Here is a 17,482-nt window from a genome sequence, read left to right as displayed (position 1 = left end):
AGTTTCGGCAGGGGCTGCTTGCAGCCAATGCTGAGCTCTGTAAAGCTTTTGATTCAGTGAATCGGGATGTCCTCTGGAGGATTCTTGGTCTTCGTGGGTGTACCACCAAAACTGCTCGATCTGATGTCTGAACTCTACTCTGGTACTGAGTGTGCTGTGAGATGTGGTGGTACCATCTCTGACTTATTTCCAGTTGTTACTGGAGTTTGTCAGGGATGTGTTTTGGCCCCACACATTTCAGCACTTGTATGGACTGGATTATAGGGAGGATGTCGGAGAGATCAAGCTGTGGTGCATCATTTGGGAATGTCAAGATCTCTGACGATGATTTCGAAGATGATGCAGTCATATTAGCGGAGACTTTAGATATCTTTTTGGGGGCCTTCGAGGTGCTGAATGAGGCGTCGGAGCCACTGGGTTTACGGGTTTCTTGGGTCAAAACTAAGATCCAGGCTTTCAATGACATCTTGGATGCTGCTGTCCTGTCTGTGTATGTTTGTGGTGAGGATGTTGAGGTCACGGAGAGATTCGCTTACCTTGGCAGTGATATTCATGTCTCTGCTGGCTGTGAGTCAGAGGTCAACAGACGTCTGGGTCGGGCTTGGGGAGTCATGGATTCACTGGATAATGGGGTGTGGTGCTGCCGGTACCTGTGCGGGAGGACGAAAGTCCAAGTCTCCAGGGCCTTGGTGCTTCCAGTCTTGCTCTATGGTTTGAGACTTGGACTCTGACCAGGGATCTGAGACGGAGACTTAATTCCTTTGGTACCAGGTCTCTTTGGAGAATCCTTGGCTATCGCTGGTCGGACTTTGTGTCCAACGAGCGGTTGCTGAGAGAGACTCAAATGAGATTTGTTACCTGCATAGTCTGTGAGCATCAGCTGCAGCTGTATGGACATGTGGTTCGTTTTCCTGACGCTGATCCTGCTCACCAGATTCTCTCAGCGAGGGAGCCTCGTAAGTGGAGGCCAATCGGCTGACCACGTGCCTCGTGGTTGCAGCAGGTTGATCGGCATCTCAAGGAAATGGGGATGGCCCAGGCACCTGCCTGGGGGATGGCCAGACGGAGGCTCCTGGAGTACCGGCGAAAGTGGATGCAGCGACGTGCTGCTCTGGCACATGCTCCCATACCTGACCTGACCTTTGTACACTAGAGAGGAGGTAGTTACAAGGTGATATGATAGAGATGTTTAAGATAATTAAGGGTATGGACAAAATAAGTGCAGATAATTTGTTCAGCAGAGTAGACAGTGATAGAACCAGGGGCCATAGCTTGAGAGTAAAGAAGAGGAGAGTTAAGACGGTAGTAAGGTAAGGGACTTTTACTCAGAGAGTAGTTAATGAATGGAATGGTCTCCCTGGAAAGGTAGTGGCAGCAGAAAAAGTAGATAAGTTTAAATTAGAATTATATAGGTACCTGGAAGTTATGGAGATCGAGGGGTATGGGGATGTTGATAGGACTTTCCAGTAGTTTGAGTATTGATGGGTGATTGTGTACGGAGTGCTTTTGGTGGGGGCCTTGTCAAGGGGTGTTGTGTGGTTGCTGATGTGTGTTTTTTTTCCCAAGCCCATGCCCCCTTCCCTGAGGGGGTGGGGTGGGGGGGGTACAAAACCCTACAACCCCCCCCCCAAAAAAACCACTTGATTTAAAATTAACATAAAAACATTTTGCCTTTTCTTATTTTGATCTGGTGTTGATAAATTGTTGTGGTGTTGATGTGGTGCAGGCATGATGGGCTGAATGGCCTCCACCTGTGTCTGATTTCATTATGAAGCAGGAAACATGATTGCATGGGTACTGTTTACCAATGCTGTAAAAACCAACACCCCCAAAAATTATTCGGCGTAAACAGCCACGCCGATAATAAAATTCTGCTTTTTGAGAAAATTCCAGAAACGTTGATCATGTGAATTACAGGAATGCAACACAAAGGGAAGAAAATTTTTATTTTTTTATTTTTGACCTTTTATACCAATACCAAGTGTAAACAACATTTGATGCTTGTATGATTTACAACATAAGGGATTTATGAGTTGATATACCATGATATTTCTTTAACTCAAGGAACAGGCTCGTTCGTGAAGGATACCAAAGAAGTTCACACAAGTTTGAAAAGAGCAAAATGGAATTTACAGCAAATAACTGAAGATTGGTATATTCTTCAAAAGAGCACTTTACGGTAAACAAATAAGAACACTTAAGAACAGTCAAATTAAAAATACCAGTCAAGTGATCCCGAGGAATCACAGATACCACCTTTCATACAACCAAAGGGGAATGCCAAGCCAAGGTAGTGTCTTTTCTGGTGAATGTATGGCGAGAAGAAACAGGGTTCAAGTCCTGCAGCAGCCAGAGCAAGTTCAAATCCAGGAGAGCCCAAGCACTCACGCTTCACTCTCTCTAAAATAGCAGGACCCCCCATCCCACCTCTGTACAGCCCAATATTTCAATCATTACAGGATTTTCCACCCATGCTGTGTCAGGTAGCCTGGTGTTGGCTTAATGGTTCGGGTGGTGGGCTTTGGATCCGAGAGTCCTGAGTTCAAACCCCGCTCAGCTGTTGAATTAATACCAGGTGGGGTTAACTCGGCCTGTCATCCTTTCGATGTCGGCAAAATGAGTGCCAGCATGCTGGTTTCCTGTGTTGGAGTGGCGACATGTCCAGGATTGTGCCCAATAGCCAAGGAGACTGCTTCCGCAGCACCAACGCTCTGCACAGAGTGTGGTCCCTATCTCCTCATCCTCCTGCGTCAGGTGAGGTGCTTCTTCCTTCCGATGTTCGCATTAAACTCTAGGTGTCCCGCCCGATGTGTCCTCACAATGAACTCGGCCACGAGCGTACCGCGTTTCACAAGCCCACTGTAATCGAGACACCTTTGTCCTTGTTGCCCGACCGCGGGGTGCAGCAGTACTCAGGTTGGTGGCACAGAAGCAAGCTGCAGCACCTAAATCCAGGTAAAATGTGGCCCTGATCTCCTGCACCGCAGATGTCTTCTTTGCCTTGACTCATCCCTTGGCTGGCATTATAAGGAAGTCGACATAGGACACTTACTGTAAGCTATCTCAAGGAAGACACCACCACTTCCTTTGCAGACATTGTTAAACAATACAATTTAAACTATACAAAGCCCCATTACAAGGGAAAGCGAGCTTGCCCGAGCACGTAGTCCATACTAACTTACACATGCTGTCTCGGGATCTCCCCCTCCACCTCTGATGTAACACTATTATTTCACTTATTCTTGGTCTCGTTAAAAAAAAAAACAAGATTACCAAGTGTTTAAAAGTAAATTCTTCAGTTACCTGGGAAACAAGACTCCAGTTAACAATGCCAGTTGTGAAAAAAAATTAATTAACACATAGCACTAAAAATTCGTTTTCGGAAATCTAACCTTATCTTTTGTTACCCTTGAATACAAGGCCCTTAATAGCTGAACATCTTTAAAGATCCTCAATCCAAAGAAGAGGGTCTGAGACAATATGTCAGAAATCGTGTTGACAGAGCTGCTGTGAAAGTGGAGTGGAAAATTATGATAGTTCATGGAAATAATAATGGTGTATTGCACAGAAGCTCAGCAGTCTCAGTCTTAGACCGAACAAAGAACAAAGATGACCGAGTGAGGGATGATGATGATGATGAGATGCCACAGGATAAGATTTGTTTCTCTGCTCTGAGCCAATTCTGACCCACCCGAGAAACTGAGCACGCACACATTCTTCCAGTAACCCCCTCCTGGTTAAATTTCTGAAATCGAAGCTGACTGGACACCTTGACTCTTGTTCCTTGCTGACCCCATCTGCGGACCTGTCTTATTGGGGCCAAATTAACCCACTCTTCATCCAGAGCTCAAAGCAGGCAGTGCATTGCCATCTCATGTCATCCCCTATCCTTACCCACAATCTTGGATTTACCTCCTGTTCATACCCTCTGTCACATTGCTCTTCCAAGAACCATGATTCCACCCACAAAAAGAGTAAATAATAAGAAGAATAAAATCACTGATTAAAACAATAGTATCGACGTGCGATCAGTTGCATTAATTATTACGAGTGAAACATAACATCAAGACCATTGCAAATTATAAAGGACAAAAATTCCCATTTTATAACACATCACGAGAGTAATATATTGCACCAATACCATTAGAGTAAATAGATACTGTCATTTATAGTTAATAAAGTTCGATAATAAAGAAAACAAGCTCGATAATAAAGAAATTTTCTTGTGGATTTGGTCTCTCAAATGGAAAAGACATTTTGGAATTTTGTCCCACAAACCAACATTTTCAAGGCAATTGGAGGTCGAAAGAATTCGGTGGAAATGGGTTTTATTTCTTGCAAGCAGATATTAATCAATTGGCTGCACATCGAAAGCAAGAAATCCATTCAGAGAGAAACCCAAGACAAAGGAAACGCTTTTGTTACTCCGATCTCTGCAAAGCTTCTCTCGTCCAACAGGGCGAACAAAGGTCGGAAGCCAACTCTCTTCTTGCGTGGACAGTTCGAATTTCGCACGGATGCTTTTCCCCTCGTTACAGGTATCACCAGGAACTCTGAGGAGGAGATCCTGAACCTTGATGTCCTCGAAGATTTCTCCACTTTGCCACAGCAGTTTTAGTGGTTTTCCTGAGTTTTTCAGCTCCGAAGCGTTTTCAATCTCGCTCCGTGGTAACATTCTGCCCAAACCCTCTCCCTTTCCAAGGCAAAACAAGACCCGTGGTTGTCTGCTTCGAATCAGCGAGCCAAACTTTTGACGGTAACGACGGTGCATCAACTCAGTACAGTTGTTGAGGAGAACGATGTCACGCTTGTTTATCATGTCTTTGTCTGGCCAGAAGAACATGGAGCCAAGAAAGAATGGATCTGGGTAACTCCATTCTTTCTGTTTTGCATCCTCCACCACGCTTTTCACCAACGGCACCAATTTCTGATAAGGTGGCAGGTGTTTTGATTTTTTATTCAAGCAGTGAAGAATGACACAAGCAAAAATGTAGTTTTGTTTTACACGGATTGCAGAAGCAGAGGTTATGCCTATTTTTTCATACTCTCTCACAATGGTCTCCACTTCTGTTGCTTTCCCACCAAGTAAGAGATTGAAAAGACCAGAAAATCTGTCACCGCTCATCTTCTCAATTTTGATGTGGGAAGAGGATTTGGCACCAATGTCCTTCGCTACAGACACGTCGTAATCACTGATGAAAATGTTCAGGTACTGATTAAAGTACCTCGTTGTTGTGTAATGGTTCTTATTTTCTACAAATTCATTTTCACCTCCCCTTGCCTGAGAAAATGTATGGATGCTTTCCAGTCGCTCCAGGTTTTCCTTGAGGCTAGTCTGTAAGCTTCGTAGATACGATTCATGTGTTTTCAGAACTTGCACGGTTTCTTTAGTTTCTTCCTCGTCATCATGAGCCATCGGGATACTTGAGAGATCACGTTCCCCTTTGAGATACTTCACCAATGTCATCTTCTTAATTGGATTGCTTTTATCAAATACTTTAGTGCAACTCAGCAAATCAATGAAACACAAAGATGTCTCAACGTCACCATGAAATCCAGAAGTGTTTAATTCATCATTGTCTTTGTTTGCCAGTTCTTGAGATTGTTTAAAGAAATGTGATGCTCTTGTTGCCAAATACAGTGATGTTTCCAGTTGCTGCACCGACAGTCCTTTATGTGCATCATCTTCATGGATGCAGGTTTTCTTAAGCTGATGCTTGAAGATCTGTCCATTGGTGTCCATAATGTAGGAATTTTGCGGACTCAAGTCGATTGCTTTTTTGCCCCAGACCTGAGCTTCTTCAAAATTATGTTGGACAATGTCACAGTATCTGGCAAGAACTTGGGCAAGAATTGCATCCTTTGGAAACCTGTCAGAAGCAGCAATGAGCAGAAGTTTGCCTCTGCTTTCATTACTTGGTTTTGGGAAGTTCTTCATCTCCTCAATCAGTGGTGAGAACAAAGTGTTTCTGTCATCTCCGAGCTGTTTACGCTGCCTTGTTACCATCATGCTTCTCACCTGGTGCTCAAAGTGGTCTTGTTCCATTTCTGCATCATAGAGGCAATCTTCATTCAAGAGATCTTTGGCAATAGCATCTTGTGAAATCGCAAAATGAGCTTCGAGGATCTTAAGGATTTGCGATGCAACCAACGGGTGGTTTATCTTCATTGACTCATACGTTCCATTGACCTCATTTTTCGAAAAAAATAATACGTTCCGATGTAGAAGCAGCAGCCTGGCCTCGGAATGAAGAACGTCTTCCAGAGTTTCTTTCCCCCAAAATGCATGTCGCAATGTTGATACACCAAGACCAAGGAGAGCTTCACATTTGGACACAGATATGCAGGAATTTTTGACGTAGTGGTTTAATAGAGCCAGGTAGCTGATCAGTTTTATGTCTTTGGTCTCTCTTTCAATTCCTATCAAAATGTTGTGGACAGTCGTCCGAATGTACTCTTCGCTGAAATTTTCCTTCATAATCATGAAAGGAAGAAATGTTTCGATTTCTTTGTGCTCCTTCTTGATTTCTTTCAGTTTTTCTTCAAAAAGATGTTTCTCGTTTGCTGACAGCTCCTGCTCCAATTGCACACTCTCCAAAATGCTGTTCTTCTGCCTTCCCATTGGGTCCTGTGAGCGCATGCAGTTCAGTATGATCACCACAGGGGTCTCAAAATGAACCTTGCTCTCGAAAACGAATGATCGAATGTGATGGGACAAGCTCCTCACATTCTCAAACTCTTCCAAGTCGTCAATGAGCAAGACAACTGGAGTGTAAACATCTGGATTAGTTTCCCCATATGTAAGCAATTTGACCACCTGCTTACCGATCTCTTGGTAATCGTGTTCATTATCTTTCACAGCAGCACACCTGTACTTCTTTTTCAGATGCCAAAGAACGTGCCATGCCAGCGTTGTCCCTCCACATCTTGCGCGATGAAAAATATTTACCGTCTTCACTGCGACATCACATGCCATTGCTAATTCAATGCACTCCACCAGTGAATCAAACTGGTCTCTCTTAATGAATGCCTTTCCAGTTTTCTCTGCAAAGTAAAAATTCCAAGGAGTGACCTTATCACCCCAATAGAAGGCCTCTTCACGTGTCTTTCTGAATTCCTCAAACTCTTCTTTCTGCACTTCTACTGCTGTGCCTTCACATTCATTTGAACACAAGATTTTTATACTTGACAAAAACTCTTCATCTGCAGCTTTCAACTCGCAATCAGTTCCAGAAGATGTGCGCAAGTAACGCTTGTCACTTCTTGTAGCTGACTTTATTTTCTGAATTGTACAGTTCACATGATCCAAGCTCGACCTGCTTATTGACATACTTTGTAACTCTTCTTCAGTCAACCTAAGTTTTGCAAGGCTTTTCCAGCTCTCGAATGTCTCATCACAGCTTGTTATGACCTTAACATCTTCCAGGCCACCCAATTCCTGGTAGAAATTGATAAATGTTTCCATAATGGGATCAATTAGGACCTGAACTTCAAACAAGACAAGAAACACCACAATGACTCTTCCACTTGGTGTAATATCGTCATGGCAAAGAAACTGCACGAGGTTCCGGAGCTCCTTGCTGCGTTTCTTTAAGAACTCCTTTGGATCCATTGGCTTGTCTCTTGTGTCAAGCATGTCTGCACGTCCATTGCAAAATATCCAACTTGTTTGTTTGTACAGATGCAAGTCTGTAACCACAGTTTCTATGTCTTTGTTGTTATTTTCGACATATTGACGTGGAAAGTGAAGGTTGACAGCTTTCTCAGATCGAACAGTGCTGCAAAGACCTGATTCATCAGATTCTGGGTCAAAGTCCAAAACAGCGAGCCAGTTAATATTCTTAACAAATTCAAGATCTTTCAGCTGATCTTTACTTGCTTTATTTACAACCAAAATGTGTGTTTTGTACAATGAATTGTCTAATGTGCCTTTTCCTCCTGTTAACAGCATTGCCAGCTTTCGTCCTTCATCTTCTCTCTTTACTGGAACCTTTGGGATATCTTCCTTGCCTTGTCTTTCTTTTGTCCATTTCTGAACATCATCTTTAAGCTTTGCACAGCTCTCTAAGCGAATGGTTTCATTTTGATTTGCCAATATGTCCATCGTCGAAGATCCATCTCTGAGATAGATATGACCTTTATCGGCTTCCCATTTTCCTCCTACAAAGACCATTTGCTTTGTCTTGTATACTTTGTTTCCACATGTTGTACTTTTTGGGACAATATCGACCTCTATTACATGTTTATTGACGCTGATGTAAGCTTGTGAGTTCATTTCAACAAATCTTGGGGGCCTCACACAATCTCTAGCATCATTTACATCATCCTTTTCAAAGTACTTGGCGAAATTCTTTTTCAAACATTCTTCAAACCTGTCTCTCCTTCCATCATCCTGAACACCAACCACTTCCCCATGTACGAATCTTGACTTTTGCTTTCCAGGTATCTTATCTCCCACTCCAAAATGAATTGTACCATTTGTGCGTCTGTTCATGCATCCTCCTGCAAACCTGAACACTTCATTGCAAAATTTCTTCATTTCTGACTCTTCATCTGCACCAAGACACTCAAACAGCTTGTATTCGTGGACTGGCTCAGAGTAATTCGTTTTGCCAGACTCTGTGGGCAGCACATTACCCTGAACGTACCTGTGTCGAGAATGCCTTTCGTCAAATGGATGAGGAGAACAACGGACACGATGAGAGACAAGAATCTCAGAATTTAAACTCTCATTGGATACTTGAGGACTTTTCTTTTGTACTTTATGCTTGGTTGAACTTTGTGAGCCCATCAATTCAGTCTCATCCTTCAAGACATCAACACTTGCCCCCACTAAATGGGTACTACCATTTTTATCATTTGTCTGAATTTGATTCAATTCTCTCTGTTTGTCTTCCTTGCACATCTTTTTGTTCGCTTTGTTAATCTGGAGACCGTTTCCACTCTCTTTCGCTTTTACTGAAATTTTGCTCTTTTGAACTTTTATTTCCTGCAGGAACATCTTCCGCTTGTGAATCACCAATCTGCTTTGGCAATCAGGAATTCCACGCTCTTGCAGATCCTTTATCTCCATCCGCTTCAGGATAGAACCTGAGCACTCCTCCTTGTATAGCTTGTTCGCATACTTTTCGTCAATGTGCACCTCTTCCAACAGCCAATGGCGCACATCATTCTTGTCCCAGTTCTCCATATTTGCTTGCAGAAGAGGCTTTTCGCCAACAGCCGATGGTTCTCTTCCTGGTCCAGATCTTGTTCTGTGGCCTGCAGAAATAATAGTTTAGTTCACCCTGCCTGGATCATTGACATTCAAAAAAACAAGGCACCACCACCAATATCGCTGCCCAACAAGGAAGGATAAGATCTGATGGTACGACCACAAAGTGGTATTCCTCATGGACCATGTAGACATTGCATGCACTGTGGCAAGTATCTTTCAAAGGTGAGGGGAAGGGGGTATTACGTGACGACAATAACCGGATTATGAACTCTAACATTATTTTTCATCATTGTCTTTCACATGATGCCTCCACAGTCCACAATAAAGAGCACTCAGTTAAAATGTTAGATCTAAATTTTCTCCCTTGGGAAGCTATAGTTAGTGGTTTTGCCTATAAAACTGCCTTCAGTTTTGAAAATGATTTTTCCTCAACAGATTCCATTACATATTAATTTCAGCTCATTCTAGTCTGAACTCATTCTCTGAATAAAAGACCCCTGTATTACAACTGTTTCAACTCTCTCTATCGAAACTCATGCTATGGCCCCTGGTCCTTTCGCTGTCTAATCTGCCAAATAATTCATCTGCACTTATTTTGTCGTTACCCTTCATCTATCTATAATTCCAGCAATCTGTGTGTGTGTCTGTCTGTCTCTGTGTGTGTGACAGCTGTTTCTCGACAACCACTGTTCCGATCTAATTGAAACTTGCCAGGTATATTGCTGGGGACCTGAGTATGTGCCTTTTCAAGGTTTGATATTAATCGGACAAGTGGTTCCGAAGTTATGGCCATTTATTTACCAAACCAATGACAGGACACGGTGCAATGACATCACGATTGACGTCACAATTGTTTTTTTTTGTTTTTTTTTGCACATACAGGCACGCGAGAGCGAAGGAACAGCCTGTGTGGTTGTTGTTTCTGGCACGCGGTTTGAAAGTTTATTTTATTTTTAGCACGTACGGCCACGCACGTACGGGCACACGAGAGAGAAGGAACGGCCTGTGTGGTTGTTGTTTCTGGCACGCGGTTTGAAAGTTTATTTTATTTTTAGCACGTACGGCCACGCACGTACGGGCACGCGAGAGCGAAGGAACGGCCTGTGTGGTTGTTTCTGGCACGCGGTTTGAATTTTTTTTTTTTTTTGCACGTACGATCATGCATGTAGGTACGTCATCCATCAGATCCTTCAAAATCTGTTGGTTGCAAAATCTGTGATGGGTGTACGGGCATGCACTAGAAAAGCAAACTACAAAATCTGTGATGGGTGTACGGGATTACGCACGTACGGGCACGCACTAGATATCTTAAATGTCTCCATCATATCTCCTTGTAACCACCTCCTTTCTCGTGTATAAAGCCCTGTCTCCTTCAGCCTCTCCTCATAGCTGAGTATAGCTAGGCCCAGAATCAATCTAGTAACCCTGCGCTGAACCCTCTCTGTGGCATCTATGTCCTTCCGGAACTGTGGTGATCAAACCTGCACACAACATTCTAGATGTGGCCCTCACTAAATTCCTGTACAATGTTAACACCACCTCTTTTGATTTATAAATGATCCCCCTCTGAATACAACCTTAAACCCGATTTGCTTTACCCATAGCTGCCTGGCACTGTGCGGCCTGCTTACTTCCCGTGTCTATTACCATCCCCAGATCCTTCTCTTGTGTGACATATTCCAAAATTACCCCTTACATCCTGTAATCTCTATTTTCATTGTTCTTCCCCATCCACAACACCTTACACTTGCTCAGGTTAAACTACATCTGCCAATCTTCTGCCCAATCTATACAAGTTTCAATACTTTCCTGAATCTGATCACCACCCCTCTGCTATCCACCTCACCTCCAAACTTTGTGTCATCTGCAAATTCGAAATCCAACTCTTTACACCATTATCCAAATCATTGATGTAAATATATAATCAATAGTAATGGTCTGAGTACTGATCCCTGAGGTACCCTGCTACTTACATCTTCCCAGCAAGACATCCTCCCACTCACAGACACTCTTTGCTTCCTACCACGAAGCCAGTTTGCAATCTAGTTAGCTACCTGACCAACCATTCCACATTTATGGTATATGGTACCTTATCAAATGCCTTCTTAAAGTCTAGATATACCATGTCCACTGCCTTTCCCTCATCCACTCAATCAGACACTGCTTCATAGAACTCTGAAAGATTTTCTAGACAGAAACGACTTTTGGTAAATCCATGCTAACTACCTTTTGTATATATTTAAATGTTTCCTCATCGGGTCCCAAATTTTCCCCAATTCTTCTCTGGATCCTTTCTTAAATAATGGTGTTACATTTGCTACTCTCCAATCCCCGGTACCTGTCCTGACTCCAGCGAACTCTTGAAAATATCCGTTAACATCTCGCTTACCTGCTCAACCACCTCCCTCAATACTCTCAGGTGCATATTATCTGGCCCCAGAGCCTTATATTTATTATAGTTTCGAATAAGAAAGCAAATACATATTCTGGGGGGCAACACCCCTATAAATCGCCTTCGACCCCAATCTTTTAACGTCGTGAAAAAACTAGTTGTAGACTAGTTTGTTCACAACTGTTCTGATTTAGGTAGTTTAATTTAGGTAATGGGTTGTAGACGAACCGCTCAGGGTAGTACAACCATTCTGACTTAGGAGTGTTAAAGTGGTGCCCGGAACCATCTTACACTCTCCATGTCAGGATTGCTGGTCTTACTATCTGTCTCACTCAAGCTAGAATGACCGGGCTAGCGTTAATCTCTCTTTCTTGCAAACAAACAAACATCACACACTTTTCAAACTCACTCATTTTCACTCTGTCATTTCTCTTTATTTAAGACCTGGCCTCAAAGAGGACTATTTAGTTCATGACTGGAGCCTTCAACATAAAAAATAATAATAAAACTTTAGGTGATGAAGGTTGTGGTCAAGTTTCATTAACATTGTGTGTGTAGTTTCTGAGAAGAAAGCAAATACATATTTTGGAGGCAAACCCCCCCCCCCAACCCCCCTTCATCCCTTAGACCATGAGTTTTTTTTAATGCCATGAACAAACTTTGGTACGTTGCGGGCGATGAAGGTTGTGGTCAAGTTTCATTGACATTGTGTGTGTAGTTTGAGAAAAAAGCAAATACCTATTTTGGGGGCAACCACCCCCTGTAGACCCTTTTAGAAGCCAATTTTTTAAACGATATGAACAAACTTTGGTACATCATGGATGACGAAGGTTGTGGTCAAGTTTCATCAAAATTGTGTGTGTAATTCCAGAGAAGAAAGTAAATACATCTTTTGGGGGGCCACCCCCCTTTATACCTGCTGAGACCACAATTTTTTTCTGTAGTGTGAACAAACTTTGGTACATCATGGGTGTGAAGGTTGTAGTGAAGTTTTATTGGAATTGTGTGTCGTTTCTGAGAAGAAGCAAATACCCCTTTGGGGGGGGCAACCCCTCTCTCCCCCCCCCACCCGTAAACTCCCTCCGTCGACCCCCTCAGACCCAGATGATTTTTTTAATTCCATGAACAAAATTTGGTACATCATAGTTGATGAATGTTGTGGTCAAGTTTCATCAAAACGTTTGTGTATTTTCAGAGAAGTTGCAAGTATTTGTGGACGGACGGACTGGCGGCCGGCCCATCCCATAAACTCCCCCGAACTACGTTTCAGGTGAGCTAATAATTTATAGAAAATAAACTATAAATTCAAAAATTCTGAAAAATAATTCAGGAACATCTATGAACCAATAAACCAACTATATCCCAAACATGTCGTTAATATCTTGAATTTCTTTTAACTTATTGAAATAAACGTCATTTGAATAAACATAATGTATTTTTCACACGATGTCCATGAATTATGCTGCTTTGGACAATTGATTTATATCAAGTGAATATTAAACGCTGGGCGGTGTATAAACACGATTGGGTTTGATTTATATCGAGTGATTGTTAAACGCTGGGTGGTGTATAAACACGATTGGGTTTTATTTATATCGAGTAAATATTAAACGCTGGGCGGTGTATAAACACGATTGGGTTTGATTTATATCGAGTGATTGTTAAACGCTGGGCGGTGTGTAAACACGATTGGGTTTGATTTATATCGAGTGATTGTTAAACGCTGGGCGGTGTATAAACACGATTGGGTTTTATTTATATCGAGTGATTGTTAAACGCTGGGCGGTATATAAACACGATTGGGTTTGATTTATATCGAGTGAATATTAAACGCTGGGCGGTGTATAAACACGATTGGGTTTGATTTATATCGAGTGATTGTTGAACGCTGGGCGGTGTATAAACACGATTGGGTTTTGTGGTGAATTGAGGTGAATTGAGGGACATGACGCGGGATCACATGTTGTGCGTCTCGCGTATAAGGGGAGGTCTCTGCGGCACGAGTGGTTGTCCCCGGGGCATTGCCATTTACATCGGCTGTTCACTTGATGCTCGTTAACTGAAGGTGCTCATTGACTGGTGAGAATGGAGATTATATCGAACTCCGTGCTTACGCGGATTGTCTGCAATGATTAATCGCACATGTATACGTTACTGCTCATGTACTCCTCGCTGAACCTGTATTCCCCGGTGTGCCCGCAGAAGCGGCTCCAATCAAATGGAATAAAGCCTAAACTCTGAAGGTTCATCTCTCGCTCTCATTTCAATTTATTCCATTTGGTTTTCTCGGCTCTCTCAACCAACGATGGACAAGATCTACAAACCCGAGAGGTTCGACGCAGACCCAAACGCGACTGACACAGAAATGAAATGGTCGCATTGGTTCTGTTCCTTCTCACACTATCTGACCATCATCGAGGAAGGAGCCGACAAATTTGCCGCTCTCGTGAATCATGTCTCGCCCGGCGTGTACAGGCTCTTCTCGGAGTGCGACACTTACGAAGCAGCGATCGACGTGCTGCAAGCGCTCTACGTGAAGCCCAAGAACGAGGTATACATACGACATCTTCTCAACACACGCAAGCAAGCAGCCGGGGAGACAATCGATCAGTTCCTGCAAGCTCTGAATCAGCTGGGAAAAGACTGCAGCTTCCGGGCGGTAAGCGCCGAGGAACACCGAAAGGAAGCCACACGGGAGGCATTCATCCAAGGACTCAGATCAGCCCACATACGGCAACGCTTACTAGAGAAAGCGCAACCCACTCTTGACAAGGTAGTCGATCAGGCTCGAGCGATGGATACGGCTCAGCAGCAATCTGAGTCATTTGGGACACCGATGCTGCTCATGAACGCTGCTACGATGGGAACCCAAGGAACCCCACTGGCACAGACACAGCCAGACATAGGGGATGGAGAAACACCCGAGGAGCCGGATACCCAGACCTCGTCAAACTCCTCAGCAACTGCTCCGGTTGGTAAATGCTTCTTTTGTGGGTACAAAAGGCATCCTCGTCAAAAATGCCCTGCCAGAGATGCCACATGCATGAATTGCGACAAGAAAGGGCATTATGCCAGGGTATGTAAATCTACTCTAAGGAGAAATAAACCCACTTCTGCGGCTCTCTACTCGCAAAATAAACTAACTGCAGCCTCCCCGGGGAATCTATCCAAGGCTATCATCAACGTACGAATTAACGGGCATATGGCTGAGGCACTGATTGATACCGGTAGCTCTGAAAGTTTCGTCAACAGCTCGCTAGTGAAGGGCAGGAAATGGGTAATCCACCTGACAGACAATACGGTATGCATGGCCGCCACCTCACTACAATCCCGCGTACGAGGGTACTGCAATGTTGAATTGGACGTAAAAGGGTACACGCATCGGGATGTAAAGGTACTGGTGCTTCGTGATTTGTGCGCAGACGTAATTCTGGGTCATAATGTCCTCAAGCAGCACACGAGCGTCGAAATACCCTTTGGAGGAAGCAAGCCTCGTCTAATTTTAAATGCGTTGACCACCGCGGAGGTGACATCCCCCCAGCTGTTCGCTAACCTGTCGCCGGTCTGCAAACCGATAGCGATCAAATCGCGGCGATATACCACTGCTGACATGAATTTCATCACTTCAGAAACCAAGCGATTACTGGAGGAGGGAATTATAGAACCGAGCGACTCGCCATGGCGCGCACAGGTGTTAGTAACCAGCAGTCAGAACCATAAGAAACGAATGGTTGTCGATTATTCCCAAACGGTCAATCGCTTCACCCAACTCGACGCCTACCCTTTGCCGCGCATAGACGAGATGGTCGAACGCGTGGCCAATTATAAGGTATTCAGTACCATCGACTTGCGAAGCGCCTATCATCAAATTCCCATCCGAGAGGAAGACAAACCTTACACTGCATTCCAGGCAGGGAGGCGCCTCTACCAGTTCAGGAGAATACCTTTCGGTGTCACGAATGGAGTAGCTTGCTTCCAACGGGTTATGGACGACATCATCTCAGATGAAAATCTCAAAGACACTTTTGTTTACGTGGATAATGTCACAGTGTGCGGTAGGGATCAGGGGGAACATGATAGGAATCTGGACAGATTCTTGAGCATTGCTAGAAAATATAATCTGACTCTCAACTACGAGAAATGCGTATTCTCGGCAAGGTCAATTGACCTTCTCGGCTACACGATAGCCGACGGCACAATTAAGCCTGATCCTGAGTGATTGCGCCCGCTCCGTGAGCTTCCACCACCTCAGGACTTGCAGACAATGCGCCAGGTGATCGGGATGTTCGCTTACTATGCGAGATGGATTTCGCAATACTCCGAGAAAATACATCCCCTAGTGCATTGCAAAAACTTTCCACCAGATGCCGCTGTTGTAAGAGCTTTCCACAATCTCAAGGATGATATCAGTAAGTCCGTGGTTTTATCGATCGACAGCTCGGTGCCCTTCGTGGTGGAGACCGACGCTTCAAATCACGCCATAGCTGCTACACTTAATCAGTCTGGGCGGCCGGTCGCGTTCTTCTCGAGAACTCTCTCTAGAAGCGACCAGAGACACTCAGCGATAGAGAAGGAAGCGTACGCCATCGTTGAAGCGCTGCGGAAATGGAGACATTATTTACTGGGAAACCACTTCACGCTCGTTACGGACCAACGATCCGTGGCATTCATGTTTGATGGGAAAAATAACGGGAAAATTAAGAATGAAAAAATTATGAGATGGCGGATAGACCTAGCTTGCTACAGTTACGACATTGTTTACCGGCCCGGGAAAGAAAACCCTGCTGCAGATACCTTCTCCCGGGTCTACAGTTCGGCAACAATCAGTCAGGCTTTGCAAGACCTCCATGTGTCTCTTTGCCACCCAGGGGTAACCAGGATGGCACATTTCGTGCGCAGACAAAATCTTCCCTATTCTGTTGAAGATATTAAACAAATGAATGCTTCATGCCCTGTTTGTGCTGAACTAAAACCCAGATTCTATGGCGCGGCATCTGGCAGACTGATCAAGGCTACTTCCCCCTTCGAGAGACTAAACATCGACTTCAAAGGGCCCCTGCCCACCGAGACAGACAACAGATACATATTCACCGTTGTTGATGAATATTCAAGGTTCCCTTTCGCGTTTCCGTGCTCGGATATGACCTCGGGCACTGTCGTGAAATGTCTCTCTGACCTCTTCGCTATGTTTGGGAGACCTTCGTACATACATTCAGACAGAGGGCCGTGTTTCATGTCGGCCGGGCTAAAACAATTCCTATTAGAGCACGGCATAGCAACTAGTCGAACGACGGGTTACAACCCACAGGGAAACGGGCAGGTGGAACGGTATAATGGAGTTATTTGGAAAGCCGTAACTCTGGCGCTGAAATCGAGAGGACTGGGCCCCGAGCGGTGGGAGGTTACCCTTCTCGACGCTCTGAATTCCATATGCTCTTTGCTCTGCACGTCCACAAATGCCACTCCTCACGAACGTATGTTTACTCACCAACGACGTTATGTTGACGGTCAAACGGTGCCCAACTGGCTGACCCATCCCGGTACAGTGTTCATGAAACGCCCGGTACGACAAAGCAAGTATGAACCGCTGGTGGAGGGGGTCGAACTCATTGACACTAATCCAGAGTATGCTCATGTCAGGCTCCCGGATGGCAGGGAGACCACTGTGTCGGTTCGCCATCTGGCTCCCTCAGGTACTCCTCCCGCCGGTACACCACCTTCTGGCACTCCTCCTTCTGACATTTCCTCCCCAGGAACTCCACCGGGAGACGGCGGAGCTGCCGCGTTCCACCCGAGAGCGATCGAGGAGTCATCCCCGGCACAAGTCGAGGCTCACCAAGAGGATCGGGAGTCTCCCTCAAGTGAAACCGCCG

At 44.5% G+C, this 17,482-nt stretch overlaps 1 protein-coding gene across 1 annotated transcript in view; it reads right to left on the bottom strand.

Annotated features, from left to right (window-relative positions):
- Positions 1-1,936: 1,936 nt before the first annotated feature.
- LOC147012553 (sterile alpha motif domain-containing protein 9-like) overlaps positions 1,937-17,482 on the bottom strand; it is a 25,592-nt gene continuing 10,046 nt past the window's right edge. Inside the window, exon 2 of the mRNA XM_085853524.1 lies at positions 1,937-9,261. Within this exon, the coding sequence (XP_085709650.1) occupies positions 4,349-9,261 (4,913 nt within the window). The 3' untranslated portion in view covers positions 1,937-4,348. The remainder of the gene's footprint in view (positions 9,262-17,482) is intronic.

The sequence above is a fragment of the Eptatretus burgeri genome, chromosome 14 (genome assembly GCF_056783735.1).
Source record: "Eptatretus burgeri isolate ZD-2024b chromosome 14, Ebu_testis_v1, whole genome shotgun sequence".
In the NCBI taxonomy this organism is placed as follows: Eukaryota; Metazoa; Chordata; class Myxini; order Myxiniformes; family Myxinidae; genus Eptatretus; species Eptatretus burgeri.
The sequence above is the reverse complement of the archived record's forward strand: the minus strand, read 5'-3'. Positions and strand labels throughout refer to the sequence as shown.